A 16,514-nucleotide genomic window follows, 5' to 3' on the forward strand; every position below is an offset into this window, starting at 1 on the left:
GCCACTAGACTCTGAGGTTTCCTATTTGGGACCTTTCTGTTAACCTCAGAAGGAGAATGGTTGAGCAGTGATCAGGCTGGAGGGCTAGGCCACAGACAACGAGAGGCTGTTGTGGCACCAGAAAGACTACAGGAGGTGCTAGACTGAAAAAAAGCCCTGCAATGCCACATTGATGAGGTGAGAGGTGCAACGACAAATACCAACAGGGTCTGAACCAGACACTAATAACTAGGGTCGTGTGTGTTGTGCCACACAGTGCATTCCTTAACAGCTGCAGTGAAAGGGTGCTCCTGAAACCCTCTTCATATGTGGGAGATTTGTAGAAAGCCAGTCTATTATCACTCCTAGTGAACTTAGTTGAACTTGACTTGAGATTCTCTTATCCTTGCACCAGAAATCTACATTAGAGTGCAGTAAAATTTCCCAGGCTTCATTACTGGATTTCCCCCTTCCCCTCCTACCACCAAAACAAGCCACACTGGGTACATCTACACTGCAATAAAAGACCCAAGGCACAGCCACAACTGGCCTGGGTCAGCCGACTCAAGATCATGGGCTATAAAACTGAGCTGCAGAAATTCAGGTTTGGGCTGGAGCTTGGGCTCTGAGACCTGCCTCTTCATGGGGTCTCAGAGCCCAGGCGCCAGCCTGATCCCAAATGTCTACACTGCAGTTTTATAGCCCTACAGCCTGAGCCCCGCTTGCCCAAGTCAGCTGACCTGCGTCAGCCATGAGTCTTTTATTGCGGTGTTGACATACCCTCACTGGCAACGTTAAAGCGCTGCCACGGTGTGGTATTTAGATGCTGCTTGTATTATTAGAACTGGGAGCACTGGCTGTTGGGAGTCTGAAAGGACAGAAAACAGGAAGGAGGAGGGAGGAGTTGAGGAGGCGGAGTGAGAGTTACAGAGGGTGCAGCTGCAGCTTGGTAAGAGGTTTCCACTGTAAAAATAAAGTCCTGTTGAAGCTTGTTAGTACCTTGCCTGGTTGATACAACATTTTGGCGACACGGGTGGGATCTTCTGCCTCTGAACCCACCTGCACCCTTTCTGCAAAGCCCAGGTGAGCCTCCAATTGCTTTTACTGTCTGGATCCGTATGTTTGAGACTTATCTGCTTGCAATCAGCGCTACAGAGATTTCTGAAGTAAGAAAGCATGCTCTGCTAATCCACTGCCTTGGAGCAGAAGGGCAGCGTATATTTTACACTTTCCCCCTTGCAGATGATAAATATGAGGCTGCACTCACTGCATTAAAGAACTTTTTTGTGCCAAAAGTGAATGTAGTAGCTAATTGCTACAGATTTCGCCAGCATGAGCAGAAACCAGGGGAGACTATAATGCAGTATATGGCTTCCCTGAGGATTCTGATTGTAACTTGTGACTTTGGGAATATAGCAGATGAGATGATTAGAGACCAGCTCATTGAGAAAACAACCATGTTTCATGTAAGAGAACGCTTACTTCTAGAACCACAACTTACACTAGAAAAAGCAATAACCATTGCTTCTCAGATTGAGTCAGCTACAGCTGAAGCCAAAATAATGAGCAAAGATACAGGAGGCACAGTCCAGGCTGTGACTCCTTTGCAGAAAAGTTCACTATCGCTGTAGACAAACAATTTCAAGAGGAAAACTAATGAAAAGCCACTGAATCAGCAAATGCAAAATACAGTAAAAGCATGCTTTCGCTGTGGATCCCCACAACATCTTGCAAGCTACACAGGATGTCCAGCAAAAGTAGCTCAGTGCAATCATTGCAAAAGGATTGGGCATTTTGCTCAAGTATGTCGCAGTAGCCAGTTCAATCAACAGCTGCATGCAGTTACAATACCAGATGTTACTGTGCTGAGTGTAGACAAAATCACTACTGCACATATTCCAGAACAGATAAAGTGCACTGTAAACATTTCCACCATACCCTCAGGCAAATCACACTCTGTTCAGCTAATGTTGGACACTGTCTCAGCAGTATCTATACTACCTGATTCCATCTATTTGCATTACTTTAAAGATGTGCCTCTTACTGCACCCAAACTTCACTTGATGTGCTATTTGAAAAACCATATTCCAGTGCATGGCTGCCTGCCAGCAATAATTACTTTTGGTGATTGCTGTGTAACTGCAGAGTTCTACATTGTCCACAAAGGCACTCCTATCTTTGGCAGAGATTTATTGGCTGCTTTAAATCTCAGGGTAGTTAATGGACTAATTGATCTTCCTCAGCAAAGCACTCTTGTGGTACACACACCAGTTTCAGCTGGGACCCAACACCAGGTTGAGGAGAAACTCGGCTGTGCTTATGGTTTTCTGCATAAAGTTAAAATGCGGAATAATGTGATGCCTGTACGACAGAAATTACGGCGCTTACCATTTTCAGTCAGGGAAGCTGTTTCGGAGGAACTTAGACAACTTGTTCAAAAGGACATTATTGAAGAGATTAACTCCTTGGAATGGGTTTCACCTATAGTAGTGACGCAGAAGAAGGGTGGAGGCATTTGCCTTTGTGTGGACTTAAGCGAGCCAAATAAAGCTTTTGTGATTGACAGCCATCCTCTTCCTCACATAGAAGTATTTGCAGAACTCCATGGAGCAAAGATGTTTTCTACTCTTGATTTGCAGAGCACCAGGTTATGTTGCATGAAGATAGCAGAGATTTCACAGCGTTTATTACACAGGAGGGACTATTTCATTTTAAACGCGTTCCATTTGGTCTTGCATCAGCCCCAAGTGCCTTTCAAAAAATGATGTCATTGATTCTGAAGAATCAACATGGAGTTCAGTGCTATTTGGATGATATTATTGTGTTTGGAAATACTACTGAGGAGCATGACAGTAACCTGCAGTCTGTACTAAACTGCATCAGCAAAGCAGGCCTCAAGCTCAATAGATCCAAATGCAAATTTAGACAAACTGAACTCTCCTTTCGGGGGCATACAATTTCACAGGCTGGACTAAAACCTGACCCAGATCATATCCTGGCAATTTCAAATGCTCCTCCTCCAACAGATTTGCAAACCTTATGTTCCTTCTTGGATCTTACCTCCTGGTATGCAAAATTCATTCCCAATTATGCTTCTGTCATTGAACCGTTGCGAGAATTACTACAGAAAAGTTCAACCTTACTGTGGACAATTGATGCACAAGTTAGTTTCGAAACGGTGAAAGACTTGATTGTACATAGTCCAGTACTTGCACTATTCAGTCCCACATTGCCCACAATTGTAACTACTGATGCTTCGGATTATGGACTTGGGGCTGTCCTCACACAACTTCATGAGAACAACACAGAGAGGACTGTTGCATTTGCTTCAAGAACACTAAGTAATGCTGAGAGAAAACATTCTACAGTCAAAAAAGAAGCACTTGCTTGTGTCTGGGCTACTGAAAAATGGAGAACTTACCTGTGGGGCCGCATGTTCAAGTTGCGCACAGACCACAGCCCTTTGATGACGTTGCTCACCATGAAAGGACTGGGAAGAGCAGGATATCGTATTGCTAGATGGTCTGCAAGACTACTCTCTTTCAATTATGAACTGGAATATAAGCCTGGAAACAAAAATGTGGTAGCTGATTGCCTTTCTCACCTGCCTTTGCCTTCATCAGATGGTCCACCAAGGATGAGAATGTAGTAGTTGCGCTTATTACAAGCACTCTTACTGCAGTTACAAGAGAACAATTTCAAGCTGCTTCTTCAGCGTGTCCAATTCAACAAAAACTATGGGAATTTCTGACAAAGAGATGGCCTAGTAACCCTAAAAACCTTGACCCAGTTTTGCTGCCTTATTTTAGAGTTCGGGATGAACTTTCTTTGCTCAATGGCTATGTGCTATGAGGTACACACTGGCTACTAGAGCCAGAAGAATTACAGTAAAAAATCATACACTTGGCACACAATACTCATCAAGGAATTGTCAGAACCAAACAACGACTACAGGATCTGTATTGGTGGCCACGGATGGACTCTCAAACTGAAGCACTCATAAAATCTGACGAAGTGGGCATTCACCCACGAAAGCTTACGCTCCAATACATCTGTTAGTCTTTAAGGTGCCACAGGACTCTTTGTTGCTTTTCATAAAATCCTGTGTCACTTGCCAAATGCATGATAAGACAGCAGTGACATGTACCCCTCCATTACAGCCTGTTCCTCTTCCTGAATCTGAATGGGAAAAAGTGGCGATTGACATTGTAGGACCTTTTGATACTGCTCCACTTGACTGTTGTTATGTCATCACTTTCATAGACTATTTCAGCAAATGGCCTGAGGTGGCGTTTACATCGCAAATTTCTTCTGCTACAGTAATTAAGTTCCTCTCTTCAGTTTTTAGCCGGGAAGGTAACCCCAAAGAACTGGTTTCAGATAATGGTAGTCAATTTACTTCCCTGGAGTTTGAAACTTTTCTAGCAGAGAGGAATATTTTACACAGGAGGTCATCCCTATATTACCCTCAAGCCAATGGGGAAATTGAACAGTTTAACAGAAGTTTGAAAGAGAGTTTGCAAACAGCTAAACTGGAAGGGCGATTGTGGATACCCTTCACTACTGATTTCTTGCACGCATACCAGGCTACACGACATGCCACAACGCAAAGATCACCCACAGAGTTACTGCATGGGAAATAGCTGAATACTACACTGAACATTGCTGGATTGTTAAAGGCACGACCTGATGTCCCAAACGAGGATGATGTGAGAAAAACAGTTGAACAGAACCAAGCAAAGTATAAGGCTTTCACAGACAAACGGCGGGGTGCTAAGGAACCAAAGTTTGAGTGTGGTTCCTTCGTTAGAATATGAAAACCTGGAATCTTATGCAAAGGGGACCATAAATTCACAACTCCTCTTAAAATCATAGAGAAGAAGGGACCTTACACCTATCGACTTTCTGATGGGCAGGTATGGAATGCTTCTTATCTTGCACCTGCCTATGCACTAAGAGGAGATTATGCCAACACCCAGTCTGCATTGGATGACTTCACCATAGAACCAACACAACCATAAACGGAGAGTTCCATACCCACCTAGTGCTCGGGCACCAGCAATATTCAGAGACAGGGGCCCAACTCCACCAATATTTGGGGCCGGGTGTCCCCCCCAGCCCCATCTGCCATACACACCCCCGCGCCTCACCTGAGTGTCCCCTGGCCCCGACTTGCTCCCCTCCCCCTGTCTTCCCGGCCTGGAGCAGAGAGTCACTGTCTCTCTCCCCTGCAGGCTGCAGCTCCATGCTGCCTCCCTGCAGCAACTGCTGCCACAGGGTCCTAGTGCACCCCATCTCCACTGCCAGGGCAGACTGACTCTGAGCCTGCCCTTCCCCCTCAGACCCTTTCATTTTCCGGCAGGACCCTCCAGCAGCACAGGGCCCCCCGCCTGCAGCCACTGCTCCTGCCCCATGCTGGGCAAGGAGGCAGCCCCATCCCTCACCCCCAGTGAGGCTACAGTCAGGGGCAACAGCAGGGGGGGAGACACACGCAGCACCCCCCAGCATCCACCACGGGGGAGGCGAGGGAGATTCCTGGACCTGTGAGGGGCCCTAGGAGCACATGCAGTGACAGTGTGCTGCTGGGGGGCAGAAAAGTGGGGCTCCTCCCCCAGAACTTGCTGCTGCTGGCAGGGAAAGGGCTGGGGGGAGTCCTCCTCTCTGGCCCCTGTCCCGGAGCAACCTGCACCCCAAACTCATCCCGAGACCTGCCCCACCCCTGAGCCCACACTCCCAGTCTGAGCTTTCACACTCCCACCACACCCTCTACCCTAGCCCTGAGCCCCTCCAGTACCCCAAACACCTTATTCCCAGTCCCAGCCAGAGCCCTCCCCCCTACTCTCGCCCTAAGCCCCTCCCACACTTCAACCCCCTCATCTGCAGCCACAGCCCTCACCCCTGCACCCCGTCCCTCTGCACCCCTTCCATCCCCAAACTCCCTCCCAGAACCTGCACTCTGCACCCCAATCCCCTGCCCCAGCCTAGGGCCTGCACCCCAGACCTCCTCCCTCACCCAAACTCCCTCCCAGAGCCTTGGGCTACAAACATGCCACCCCTGAATACAACAAGACATTGCACTGGAACCAGGGCTTGAGAGACGGCCTGTCAGATCCAGACGACCAAGTGTCTGGACTAAAGACTCTGTTATGTAGTATCTACAGTGTTTTCAGTGTAATATTTTTGCCAATAGTATAGTGTCTTGTTTCATATTTGTTCCTGTGGTTAGAACAACGTTTATTTTAATTTGGAAAGTTTTTCTTAAGAGAGAAGGGAATCTCTCTTTGTTGTGTTTAGATGTGCTAGTAATTATTAGAACTGGGAGCACTGGCTGTTGGGAGTCTGAAAGGACAGGAAACAGGAAGGAGGGGGGAGGAGTTGAGGAGGTGGAGTGAGAGTTACAGAGGGTGCAGCAGCTGCTTGGTAAAGAGGTTTCCACTGTAAAAATAAAGTGCTGTTGAAGCTTGTTAGTACCTTGCCTGGTTGATACAACACTCGGCAGCACTTTAATGTGGCTTGTGTAGTCGCAGCATAGCACTGGGAGAGAGCTCTCCCAGCACTCTAAAATAACCACCCCCACGCGGCTCCCAGCGCTGGTGCACTGTCTACATTGGCACGTTACAGCGCTGAAACTTTCAGCGCTCAGGGGGGTGTTTTTTCACACCCCTGAGTGAGACTGTTGCAGCGCTGTAAAGTGCCAGTGTAGACAAGCCCTAAGTGTGCTCAGATTCCAGAGGCCTGTTCGTCTCTTGATATGTAGCATCAGTTAATGCTAATGGGAGCTACGTCCCCATGTGTATGCCAGTATTGGTAGATGCCTGCATCACAGCAAATGGAGGAAAACTTTTTTCCAGCCGTTTGTCATAGGTTGCATATTAGGTATGTAAAGGGGCAGTCCTCCTTCCCCAGGCTAGACAAGCTTAGAAACCTAGGATAGTCAGGTATCAGAATGGTGAAATGGTGAAAGAGTGAGGAGGGCAAGATTAGCATGTGTCAAATGAGTTGTCTGTGATAACAGAATGTGTGGAATGTAAGATCCCAGAAAAGCAAAGGAGGTCTATATCAACTGGAGTTGAGACTTATAGGAGAAGACTATTAAACCCTATAGATAGTAAAATCCTTGGGAAACTGACTTTTTTTTTTTTTTTTTTTTTTTGGTCTTGTACATGCCTATTCACTAAGTGAATTAGGAAAACAAAGACTCGATGCATGAATTATGGGGTGAAATTCTAAGGCCTGTTATCCAGGAGGTCCGATTCAATGATCGTAATGATCCCCACTGGTCTTAAAAATGTATCAGAATTAATGGTTTTGTGCTCCTAAATCACATAGGTCAGGGGTGGCCAATCTGTGACTCCGGAGCCGCATGTGGCTCTTCAAAAGTTAATATGTGGCTTCTTGCATAGGTGCTGACTCCGGGGCTGGAGCTACAGGTGCCAACTTTCCACTGCTCAACCCCAGGCTCTGCCCCTACTCCACCCCTTACCCCAAGGCCCCTGCCCCTTCCCGCCCCCTCCCCTGAGCCTGCTGCACCCTTGCTCCTCCTCCTTCCATCCCAGAGCCTCCTGTACTCTGCGAAACATCTGATTGCAGCAGGCAAGAGGCAAAGAGAGGGAGGGGGAGGTGCTGATTGGCAGGGCTGCCGGCGGACAGGAGGTGCTGGAGGTTGCTGGGGGGAGGGCTGATGGGGGGCTGCTGACATATTACTGTAGCTCTTTGGCAATGTACATTGGTAAATTCTGGCTCCTTCTCAGGCTCAGGTTGGCCACCCCTAGAGTGACCAGATGTCCCGATTTTATAGGGACAATCCCGATATTTGGGGCTTTTTCTTATATAGGCTCCTATTATCCCCCCACCCCCTGTCCCGAATTTTCATACTTGCTGTCTGGTTACCCTAGCCACCCCTGACATAGGTGCTTATCAAAATCCCAACCAGGGTCCTTAATTAACAGATAATTAAATCTATCAGTACTTGGTGTACTCTTAGTGAATTGTTAGTTAAGTTCAGTGTAATGTCTGAAACTAATCTGAGAAACTATTTTAGCTCAATAGCAAGAAAATAATCCAGTTTCCCCCTCTTTTAAATAATTGATGTATCGTGACTGATGTAAAATACATGTGAAGTGTGGAAATGGCATGGGGATAGAGAAAAGTATTTTATGTATCCATCAGGGAAGAACAGCAATGAGGCTGGAAAGGCCTCTGCTGATTCCTGTGAGAGTTGTCAGTCCCATAGGCATCTTTTATCTGGATGAGCCCTAATGCACATTGCCAGGCTCTACATATTAAATACATCCAGCTTTTTGATTTTATTCAGATCAATGCACTTCAAAGCCATATCTCTCTCAGTGAAAGAAGTCCCTGCTTTATTAATGCCAAGCCTGGTATCAATTTCATTCCTGTCACCATGAAATCAAGGTTTATACAGTTTCTGCAGGAGACTAAAAGACCAACAGATTGTATGAGCTGCCATCAAATCCAAGACTGGATTGAGGGGAGAAAAAAAACCAGCCTGGGGCTTTTAAACACTGCTGGGTCCCTTTTACAGCTTTGCCTATTAAATTTATGGAATGCTTATTTGCATAAACTTCCCAGTTTGCACTGCTGCCGCCTGCTTTCCTTTGATCTGATGTGGGGGAGTGCCCTCAGCATACATACAAGTATTAGTCTTAATGGGAGCATTAGTGTCAATATTGCAAAGCAAGCCTTGGGTTTGCAAAGGCCCCTTTTACTCTAGGGAGATAAAGAATGGAGACAGTGTGCCAGTTCCACAGACTCTTAATATGGAGATGTCTCTGTACTTTCCAAGGATTAACACTGGATTTCTTTGCCCAGCATTGCTTGCTCTCATTGAGCTGTCTCTGGCTTTGCTGATAAGCAGGTTATGATGTGGAAAACAGCAGTGCCTCAGAAGGCCTTCCTAACTAATGGACTCTAGAGCTCCCGGTGATGCCACCTCTCGCAATTTTATTACAAGTCTCATGATCTTCTGTGCATGTTCTTAAAGCCCCAGCTCCTGTAACTGAGCGATTACGTGACAACCTCAGATTTCATTTTAAAAAAAAGTTTCTAGTCTTCATGGCTGAGGAGAGAAGCTTGAAACTGTGACGCCCTGTGAACCCAAAGGGCTCCAAACCCCGAAGGCAAATAAGAAATAACTTTGGATTCTTTGTCTTTAAAATTAGGCATTTTAAAAAAAAATCTCATGATTGTGATTTTGAGCCCTGATTCGTGATTTTTGAAACTCAGGGTTGGTAATACTAGTCACCTGATAGTAATTGCTGGATTCCCAAAAGTGTGTTTCTCTATTCCTTCGACAAGTGGAAAGGCCACATTCTGTGCTCTTGCAGCAGTGTAATTCTACAGAAATTCACTCCTGATTTGTACCGGTATTCCAGAGAACAGAACTGGGCCCATTTGGCTGTTTAAAATGTGAATCTATGTTCAAAGCTCTGCACTCTGAAAGATGTGTGATCTATTAATAGATCTGGTACCATCAGGGTTGCCAGAGAAAGAGCACCACCCCCTTGTGGCAGACCTATGCAAGTGACTCTCTTGATCCCAGATGCAGAAGGGTGAGGCCCATTGTTTGCTGATCTGAACATTGCTCACTTGAAGTCATTAGGAGCAAGGTTCTGGATACAGTCTGACATGGGTCTGTCAGTTCAATGCCTCCTGCTGGCATACATAAAAGGCTCAGGGGAAACCTTAACTCACTTAGCAGAAATCAGCCAAACCGCTTCTGTTTCCTCTGGGCTCCAGCTCACCTATAGGGATAGTAAGAGGTTTAAGTGAACATGAGTCTGGGTTTTTTTTTAACACATGTCAAAGTTTAAAGATGGCTTGGATTTTTACTGCTAAATTATGGAGAAATAGCCTGAGGCAGTTCAGCGCCCAACCCCCTCTGAAATTCTCTGGGAGTTGGTTGCTTAATTCCCTTAGTATCCTTTGTAAAAACTAGCCAGAACATTTAACTAAATAATAAAGATAATCTGCATCTTTGCATCATGTTCTAATTTCATTAGCCCCTTTCTGCTATAATCTTCAATGTAAGCACATGCAGTTGTTCCTGTTGCCTCTGTTTTTGTTTCCTTCTGTGTCTCTGTATGTCAGGGTTCCCTCCCCACTCTGAACTCTGGGGTACAGATGTGGGGACCCGCATGAAAGACCCCCTAAGCTTATTTCTACCAGCTTAGGTTAAAAACTTCCCCAAGGCACAAATTCCTTCCTTGCCCTTGGTATCGCTGCCACCACCAAGTGATTTAAACAAACATTCAGGGCGGGCCACTTGGAGCCCTACCTCTCCCAAAATATCCCCCCAAGCCCCTACACCCCCTTTCCTGGGGAGGCTTGAGAATAATATCCTGACCAATTGGTTACAAAGTGAGCATAGATCAACCCCCCCCTGCACCCACCCACCCCTGGGTCTTTAGGACACTGAAAAACAATCAGGTTCTTAAAATAAGTTTATTTAAAAAAAGATAAAAGAATCACCTTTGTAAAATCAGGATGGAAGATAACTTTACAGGGTAACAAAAAGATTCAAAACACAGAGGATTCCCCTCTAGGCAAAAATTTAAAGTTTCATAAAAAAACAGGAATAAACGTCCCTCTTAACCTAGGGAAAATTCACAAGCTAAAATAAAAGATAATCTAACGTATTCCCTTGCTATTACTTACTATTTCTGTAATATTAGATGTATCATTTCAGTAGGACCTGGATTACTTGTTTGGTCTCTCTTTGTCTCAGAGAGAACAACAACACAGAGCACAAAGCAAAAACCTTCCCCCACAGATTTGAAAGTATCTTCTCCCGTTATTGGTCCTTTTGGTTAGGTGCCAACCAGGTTATTTGAGCTTCTTAACCCTTTACAGGTAAAGGAGGGATTTTATGCTACACTTAGCTGTATGTTCATGACATTGTATATGTCTGGGTTTTCATGGGTTCTCTTGCTGTCTTTTGGTTTGTCTGATTTTTTTTTCCCCCTTCTGATTTCTTACTCTTTCTCTTTGTTCTTCATTTTTCGCTTTCTTTCCCAGAGGGCAAAATTATTCCCGTGGGGGGTGTTTTTTGTTTGTTTTTTCTTTCAATCTTGTAACTTTCATTCATTTATTTGTAGAGGTTCTCTGCATTTTCCCCTGTAACTTTTGCCCTCAAAGGCCCTGAATTGCAGACGCCCTCTTACCAACTAAGGAAACACAGTTCTTGACACAGTTCTGTTTTGAACACCAGCAAGAGGGGGTTGGTCAAGAATGAGCTGAAGAGCTCCCTAAACCCTCCTTTCCCTGTCAGCTCCAGAGCCCCTTGCATTCCCACTGGCTGTTCAGTTGCTCCAGTTTTGTGAGTTGTTTGGGGCTTGTCTTCACTACCACACTACATCAGTGAGGCTGTGCCAATGTAGCATGTCTGGTGAAGACGCGCTATGTCGACGGGAGAGCACTCTCATTCACATCTGTAAAGCATTTTGAGACCTGCAGATGGAAGTCTGTCCAGAACTGAGGTTTGAATCGACCGTTCCGACCTCTGGACTTTCTATAGAGCATTCTCTGTGTCAAACCTGTCCTAGCCATAATTGGCAAGCTTTTTGCAGCACCATACCCTAACCCTGCCACTGTTTGGAGGAACGGGTGTTGACCATAAGCTTAAATTTATGGTTGTAAGCAAATTATTTGCAAATATGCAAATAATCTCACTGAATAATTTATGTAATATGACCAACACATTACTTGGCAGTTGTGGGGTGGACCCTGACTGTTTAGCTCATAGAATATTTGGACCCTGGATATTGTTCCCCTCCTGCTGAACGCAATCAGTTGAGTTACGCAAAGACCAAATGGGGCTTGTGAACTCTTCATGGATGTTGCATGTTGACTTCAGCTGAAGTTGTGGCTGGGAGCTGCAGGATGTGGGGACCCAGTGAAAATGAAGCCCCTGTTCTGATGTACATGTCTGTAGAGCTAAAGAACAAAGGCAAGTATGAACAGTGTGGGTGTAATGCAGAATAGATTGTTTTTGATGTTTTCCGGTAAGCAGGGTGTTTGTTGGCCTTTTACTTATGTATGCCATTACTGATCTTTCTTTCATCTTAGATAAAACCTTCTCTGTAGCTGGGCTAATGGCAATCAATATATTGATATGGCAGAGCTACAATTACCTTAATTTTAAAAAATGGATTTCAATTACTTCATTAATTACGCTAACCTAAGGCTGATGAAAATGTCCCCTCAAGGTACACTCTTTTCCTAATGGTTTTATAAAGAAATGAGCACACCTCTTGTCATTTCCCCCCCACACACACACTTTTACAGATGGAGTTGGAGGTCAAATCCTTCCTGAATTTCTAGAGCCTTGGTCGGCAACCTTCCTGTCACAGTGGGATTGTCTTCCTCTGGAATGTATCAACAATACATTGATTTTGGAGGGTTCAGTTAGTGGCACAGAGACAGCCCAAGAGCACTGTCTCCACAGAACTCCAAGCCCACGCCAGTCCAGGGAGAAGGAGACCAGTAAATGAGTCCAATCTATGTCTTCCACGTGGCAGTGCAGAATAACTAATTTCTATTCTTTTTCCTTGCTCTAGGGTGCCAGTATGCACCACTGCATCTCCATTACTGGATGACAAGCATTCTGTAGTGTAGGATACTTTTATTTATTATTTTAGATTCTTTCACTCTGTTTTGTTATTTCCTGCTGTTGATCCATGCAGATTAGTTAATATTACTTTGTCCCTTGCTTAGAAGATGTCAGGCTTGTAAAGGAGATAAGAGCTATACAAGCACCAAGTAGTTGGTAAAATTTTCAAACATGGAGCTGCAAGTTTTGTGGGACTTTGGTTCCTAAGTCACTTAGGTGCTTTTAAAAATTTTACTCATCGTGATTATTATCGATAGCCACAGGCTCCCTCTAATGGCTGATAGCAGTAATGGCAGGAAATGAATGCTTTAGCAGTGGAACAGAGGACAACTTCCCCAAAAGCTGCAAAGATATAAAATGGTATATTACACTGTTGATATTGAAGTTAGATTTCTGCTGACCCTCCACTGTCTGCCATCTGATGCCAAATACTCCAAGCAAACATACCAAATTATGGCATTTTCCATATGCTGTAATTGGACTCTGTCCATATGTGAACTGCACATCACCATAACCAACACTAAACTTGGACCTTGGTGGTCTGCAGACAGCAACTCTGCTCAAATGTCCCTCGTACTAGAATGTGGGTAGACTGTGTCGTGTAGAGTAGTTATGTATTAATTTCATTTCTCTTTCTGTATTATGCAGAGAAATGACACATGCCTCTCCCCCCAAGAGAGGCCCGTGCAATGCCCTTCTATTAAGCTACCCGTACTCATCAAGAAAGCCTTCTCTCACCCATTCTGCCACTCTGGTTACCACCTGGGATAACATCTTTGCTAACACAGAGATTTGTTTTTACTATTGCGGTAGGACAGTGGCAGTCAGAAGGTTAAGTCTGAACAGTGGGGTGGAATGGTTCCATTTTACTAGATGTGAAAGCTGTGGGGATGATCTGTAATAATTTAAGCATACTGTATGTGACCTGATTATGGTGGGTGGGTGTGTAGCTATATTAAATGACTGGAATGTTTACCATATGCATATATTGATTTAGTTCCATAGCAGGGCGGTTAGGAAATTAGCAGGAAGGCAAGACAATATTTCTAGATAAGTAATCTCCTAGTAAACAAGGCAGGGGTCATGAAGGAGCAATACTTGAGCTATTAGCTGGAAGCTCCTTCCAGTCACCAGTAAAGATACAAGGCTTATTTTGCCAAGGCTGGGAACCAGAATATCAAGAGGCCACTAATTGGCTAAAAAATCACCCTCAAGAGAAAGGGAGAGGCAGTTGTCAGAGACTGTTTGAGAGGCAGAGGCTTATACAGACACAGACCCTACAGAAGGGGTCTGAAGCAGTTGGGCCTTTGTAACCTTCCAGGGGACGGCAAACCTTAGTAAGATAGATGTGTACAGACTGTTCTGTTTTGAAATCCTTTCTTGGATGCCATGTTCCTACTATTAAGGTTAAACAATACTTACCTTTAAGAATGCTATCTGGCCACTGTATTAACTGCTGGTCACATCTCCCAAAAGGAAGACTTGCAGCTGCCAAGCCCAATTGGACCTGTAGGGAAATCACAGTTGGTACATGGGCGGGGGGAGGAGGGTAGCCTGAGGCCTGGTCTAAGAGTTGGAGAATTGCAGGATTCCAGGGAAATAAAGGCTTGAGGGCAAAGACCTGAGGGGTGCACACAGAAAGACTTGAGAGGAGACCAAGGTGCTGCTATACCTGTAACTGTGACACTAGGAATGGCCCCCACTGATTCAGGAGGCAGCCCTCACTTTCACTGCTCCAGACATCTGCTGTAATAAATGCCCTTGTGTTACCTGTTACTGGTACCAAGACATAAACATGATTGACTACCATTATGTTGCTGTTGTATCATTTTTGGTTCCCCGCTCATTCCCTGCTATGCCTAGACAAGACCCAAAGATGTATGCTGTGTTAGCAGAGAAGGGGGTCTTGCAGAGTCCCTGTGGAAATCCTATTTCCTGGCCCCAGTGTCTCCAGTTGTGAAATAGTGAAGTGATGCCACTAACTCATGTGGCATTAGTTTGCTCTGAAATATTGGATGCATTTTCCATAAATAACAAGACAGTTTAGTGGCTCAGGAAAAAATCCAGGTGTTTAAATTTCTCCTTGTTCATTACCTGATTGGAGAAGATCAGCAGAGTAATACACCTTATTCCTAAAAGAAGCATTTAAATCTAGAGGACCAAGTTTGCAAAGCAGCCTCAATGTGGCCTTTTTAAAAATTGTGCTTCCAATTTTGTGTATGCCCCTGAAATGAACTAGCAAATCAGATAATGTGATAATATCTCTAGTAACTACCGAATATTAATGAAGCCCAAAATCTAGATATGGGGGACACAAAATTGCACATACAGAGCCAAGTACAGAATGAAGCTTCTTTTGAAAACTGGCCCTGGAGTGTCACACGAGCCTTGCTCCGGGATTTTTTCCCCACTAATCGCTGTGTTTAGAATGTTTGCGTCTCAAAATTCAGAGTCCCTTTAACAAGCCAGCAGCAAACAGGGTTTTTTCAGCCAATCCGTTTGCTGAAATTCCAACTTATCCAATATTTGTCTCATTTCTCTTGCCTCAGAATAGACTCAGATTGCTAGCTGGAGTGAAAAGAATTTTTCCTCTCCATGGTGAACAGTGTTGTAGAAATAGCCAAATGTATTATGGGACTCTTTCTCCTCCTCCCCCCCCCAACTTCCTCTGAAACACTAACTACTGGGACACCAAATCAATCGACACACAGCTATTTTTAGAGCCCTGCGCAGATACAAAATTTGTATCCACATCCAATCCACGGATGTAAAGCAGATATCCGCAGATTTGCAGGGCTCTAGATATTTTAATCTTTCTATTGTGACTGGAGGAGGAGCTGTGTGCAATTCAGTAACACTTGGGGGCAGGAAAAGGCCATGAAGCCTACCTACTTCTACCCACTTGGCCAATGTGCCTTGCTAGCAAGTTGGTGTAGGATACCCTGCATATAAAGTAATGACCCTTCTCCATTTACACAAGTGTTGACTAAGCTTTAGGCCTTAGGATGTTCTTTAAAGGCTCAGTGAATTGTTCTAATGTGAAATACTTTATCTGCATCTCACACAAGTGTCTCTTGTTCTTCCACAGGAAAAAAGGTCTATTTCTATTTCTTCCTCAAACACAGTTTCAAGGGTGACAGCATCTCTGTCTGGACTAAACTATAGTGACTCCAAAAGCCCCTCTGAACTGTGGGATATAGTTATTTTGTCTCACTCGCATTGTGGAGAAGTTCTCCATCCTGAGCTTCAGCAATGAATTTCCTCCGAAGGCGCCTCTCGGACAGTAGTTTTGTGGCCAACTTGCCCAATGGCTATATGATGGATCTGCAGCGTCCTGATAACTCCACTAGCTCTCCAGGTTCTCCAGCAACTGAGAGGAAGCAACAGCAACAGCCATCTCAGCCATCACCCTCTTCCTCTTCTGGAACCAGTATTTTCAGTTCCATCTCCAGTGCCATGAAGCAGACCACACAAGCAGCTGCAGGACTGATGGAGCACTCGGCAAGCCCTGCTCCTGTGGCTCAGAAACCCAAGATCCTTTTGGTGATTGACGATGCTCACACGGATTGGTAAGCACACACACGTCTACTGACTGCTTTAATGACAGCAATATTACTGGGGTGTAAGGGACTGCATGGCTCGGGAGATCAGCAATAGGATATAGAAAAATTTGTGTCTAAGTCACCCATCCATGTCAGTGGTGACCAAGGTCTGGTTGTTTGGTGGCCTGCACAACATAAATGTGGTGATCTCTTCAGTTCTCAGTGTTGTCAGATGTTCGGCTGCATGTGTGTGTGTTCTCTCTGTGTGTGCTGTCCCAGCTCTGAGCAGACAGCTGGCACAGCAGACCTCGAGCGAACCACTCAATGACCATAAGATCCATTAAGGTAAGAAGGCATCCAGC

At 45.0% G+C, this 16,514-nt stretch overlaps 1 protein-coding gene across 1 annotated transcript in view; it reads left to right on the top strand.

Annotated features, from left to right (window-relative positions):
• The window catches only part of SYN3 (synapsin III), a 280,859-nt gene that overhangs the window by 16,623 nt on the left and 247,722 nt on the right, over nucleotides 1-16,514 (top strand). The window contains exon 2 of the mRNA XM_034777964.1: nucleotides 15,699-16,179. Coding sequence (XP_034633855.1) covers nucleotides 15,863-16,179 — 317 coding nt within the window. The 5' untranslated portion in view covers nucleotides 15,699-15,862. The remainder of the gene's footprint in view (nucleotides 1-15,698; nucleotides 16,180-16,514) is intronic.

This window comes from Trachemys scripta, chromosome 1, assembly GCF_013100865.1.
Source record: "Trachemys scripta elegans isolate TJP31775 chromosome 1, CAS_Tse_1.0, whole genome shotgun sequence".
NCBI classification, from domain to species: Eukaryota; Metazoa; Chordata; order Testudines; family Emydidae; genus Trachemys; species Trachemys scripta.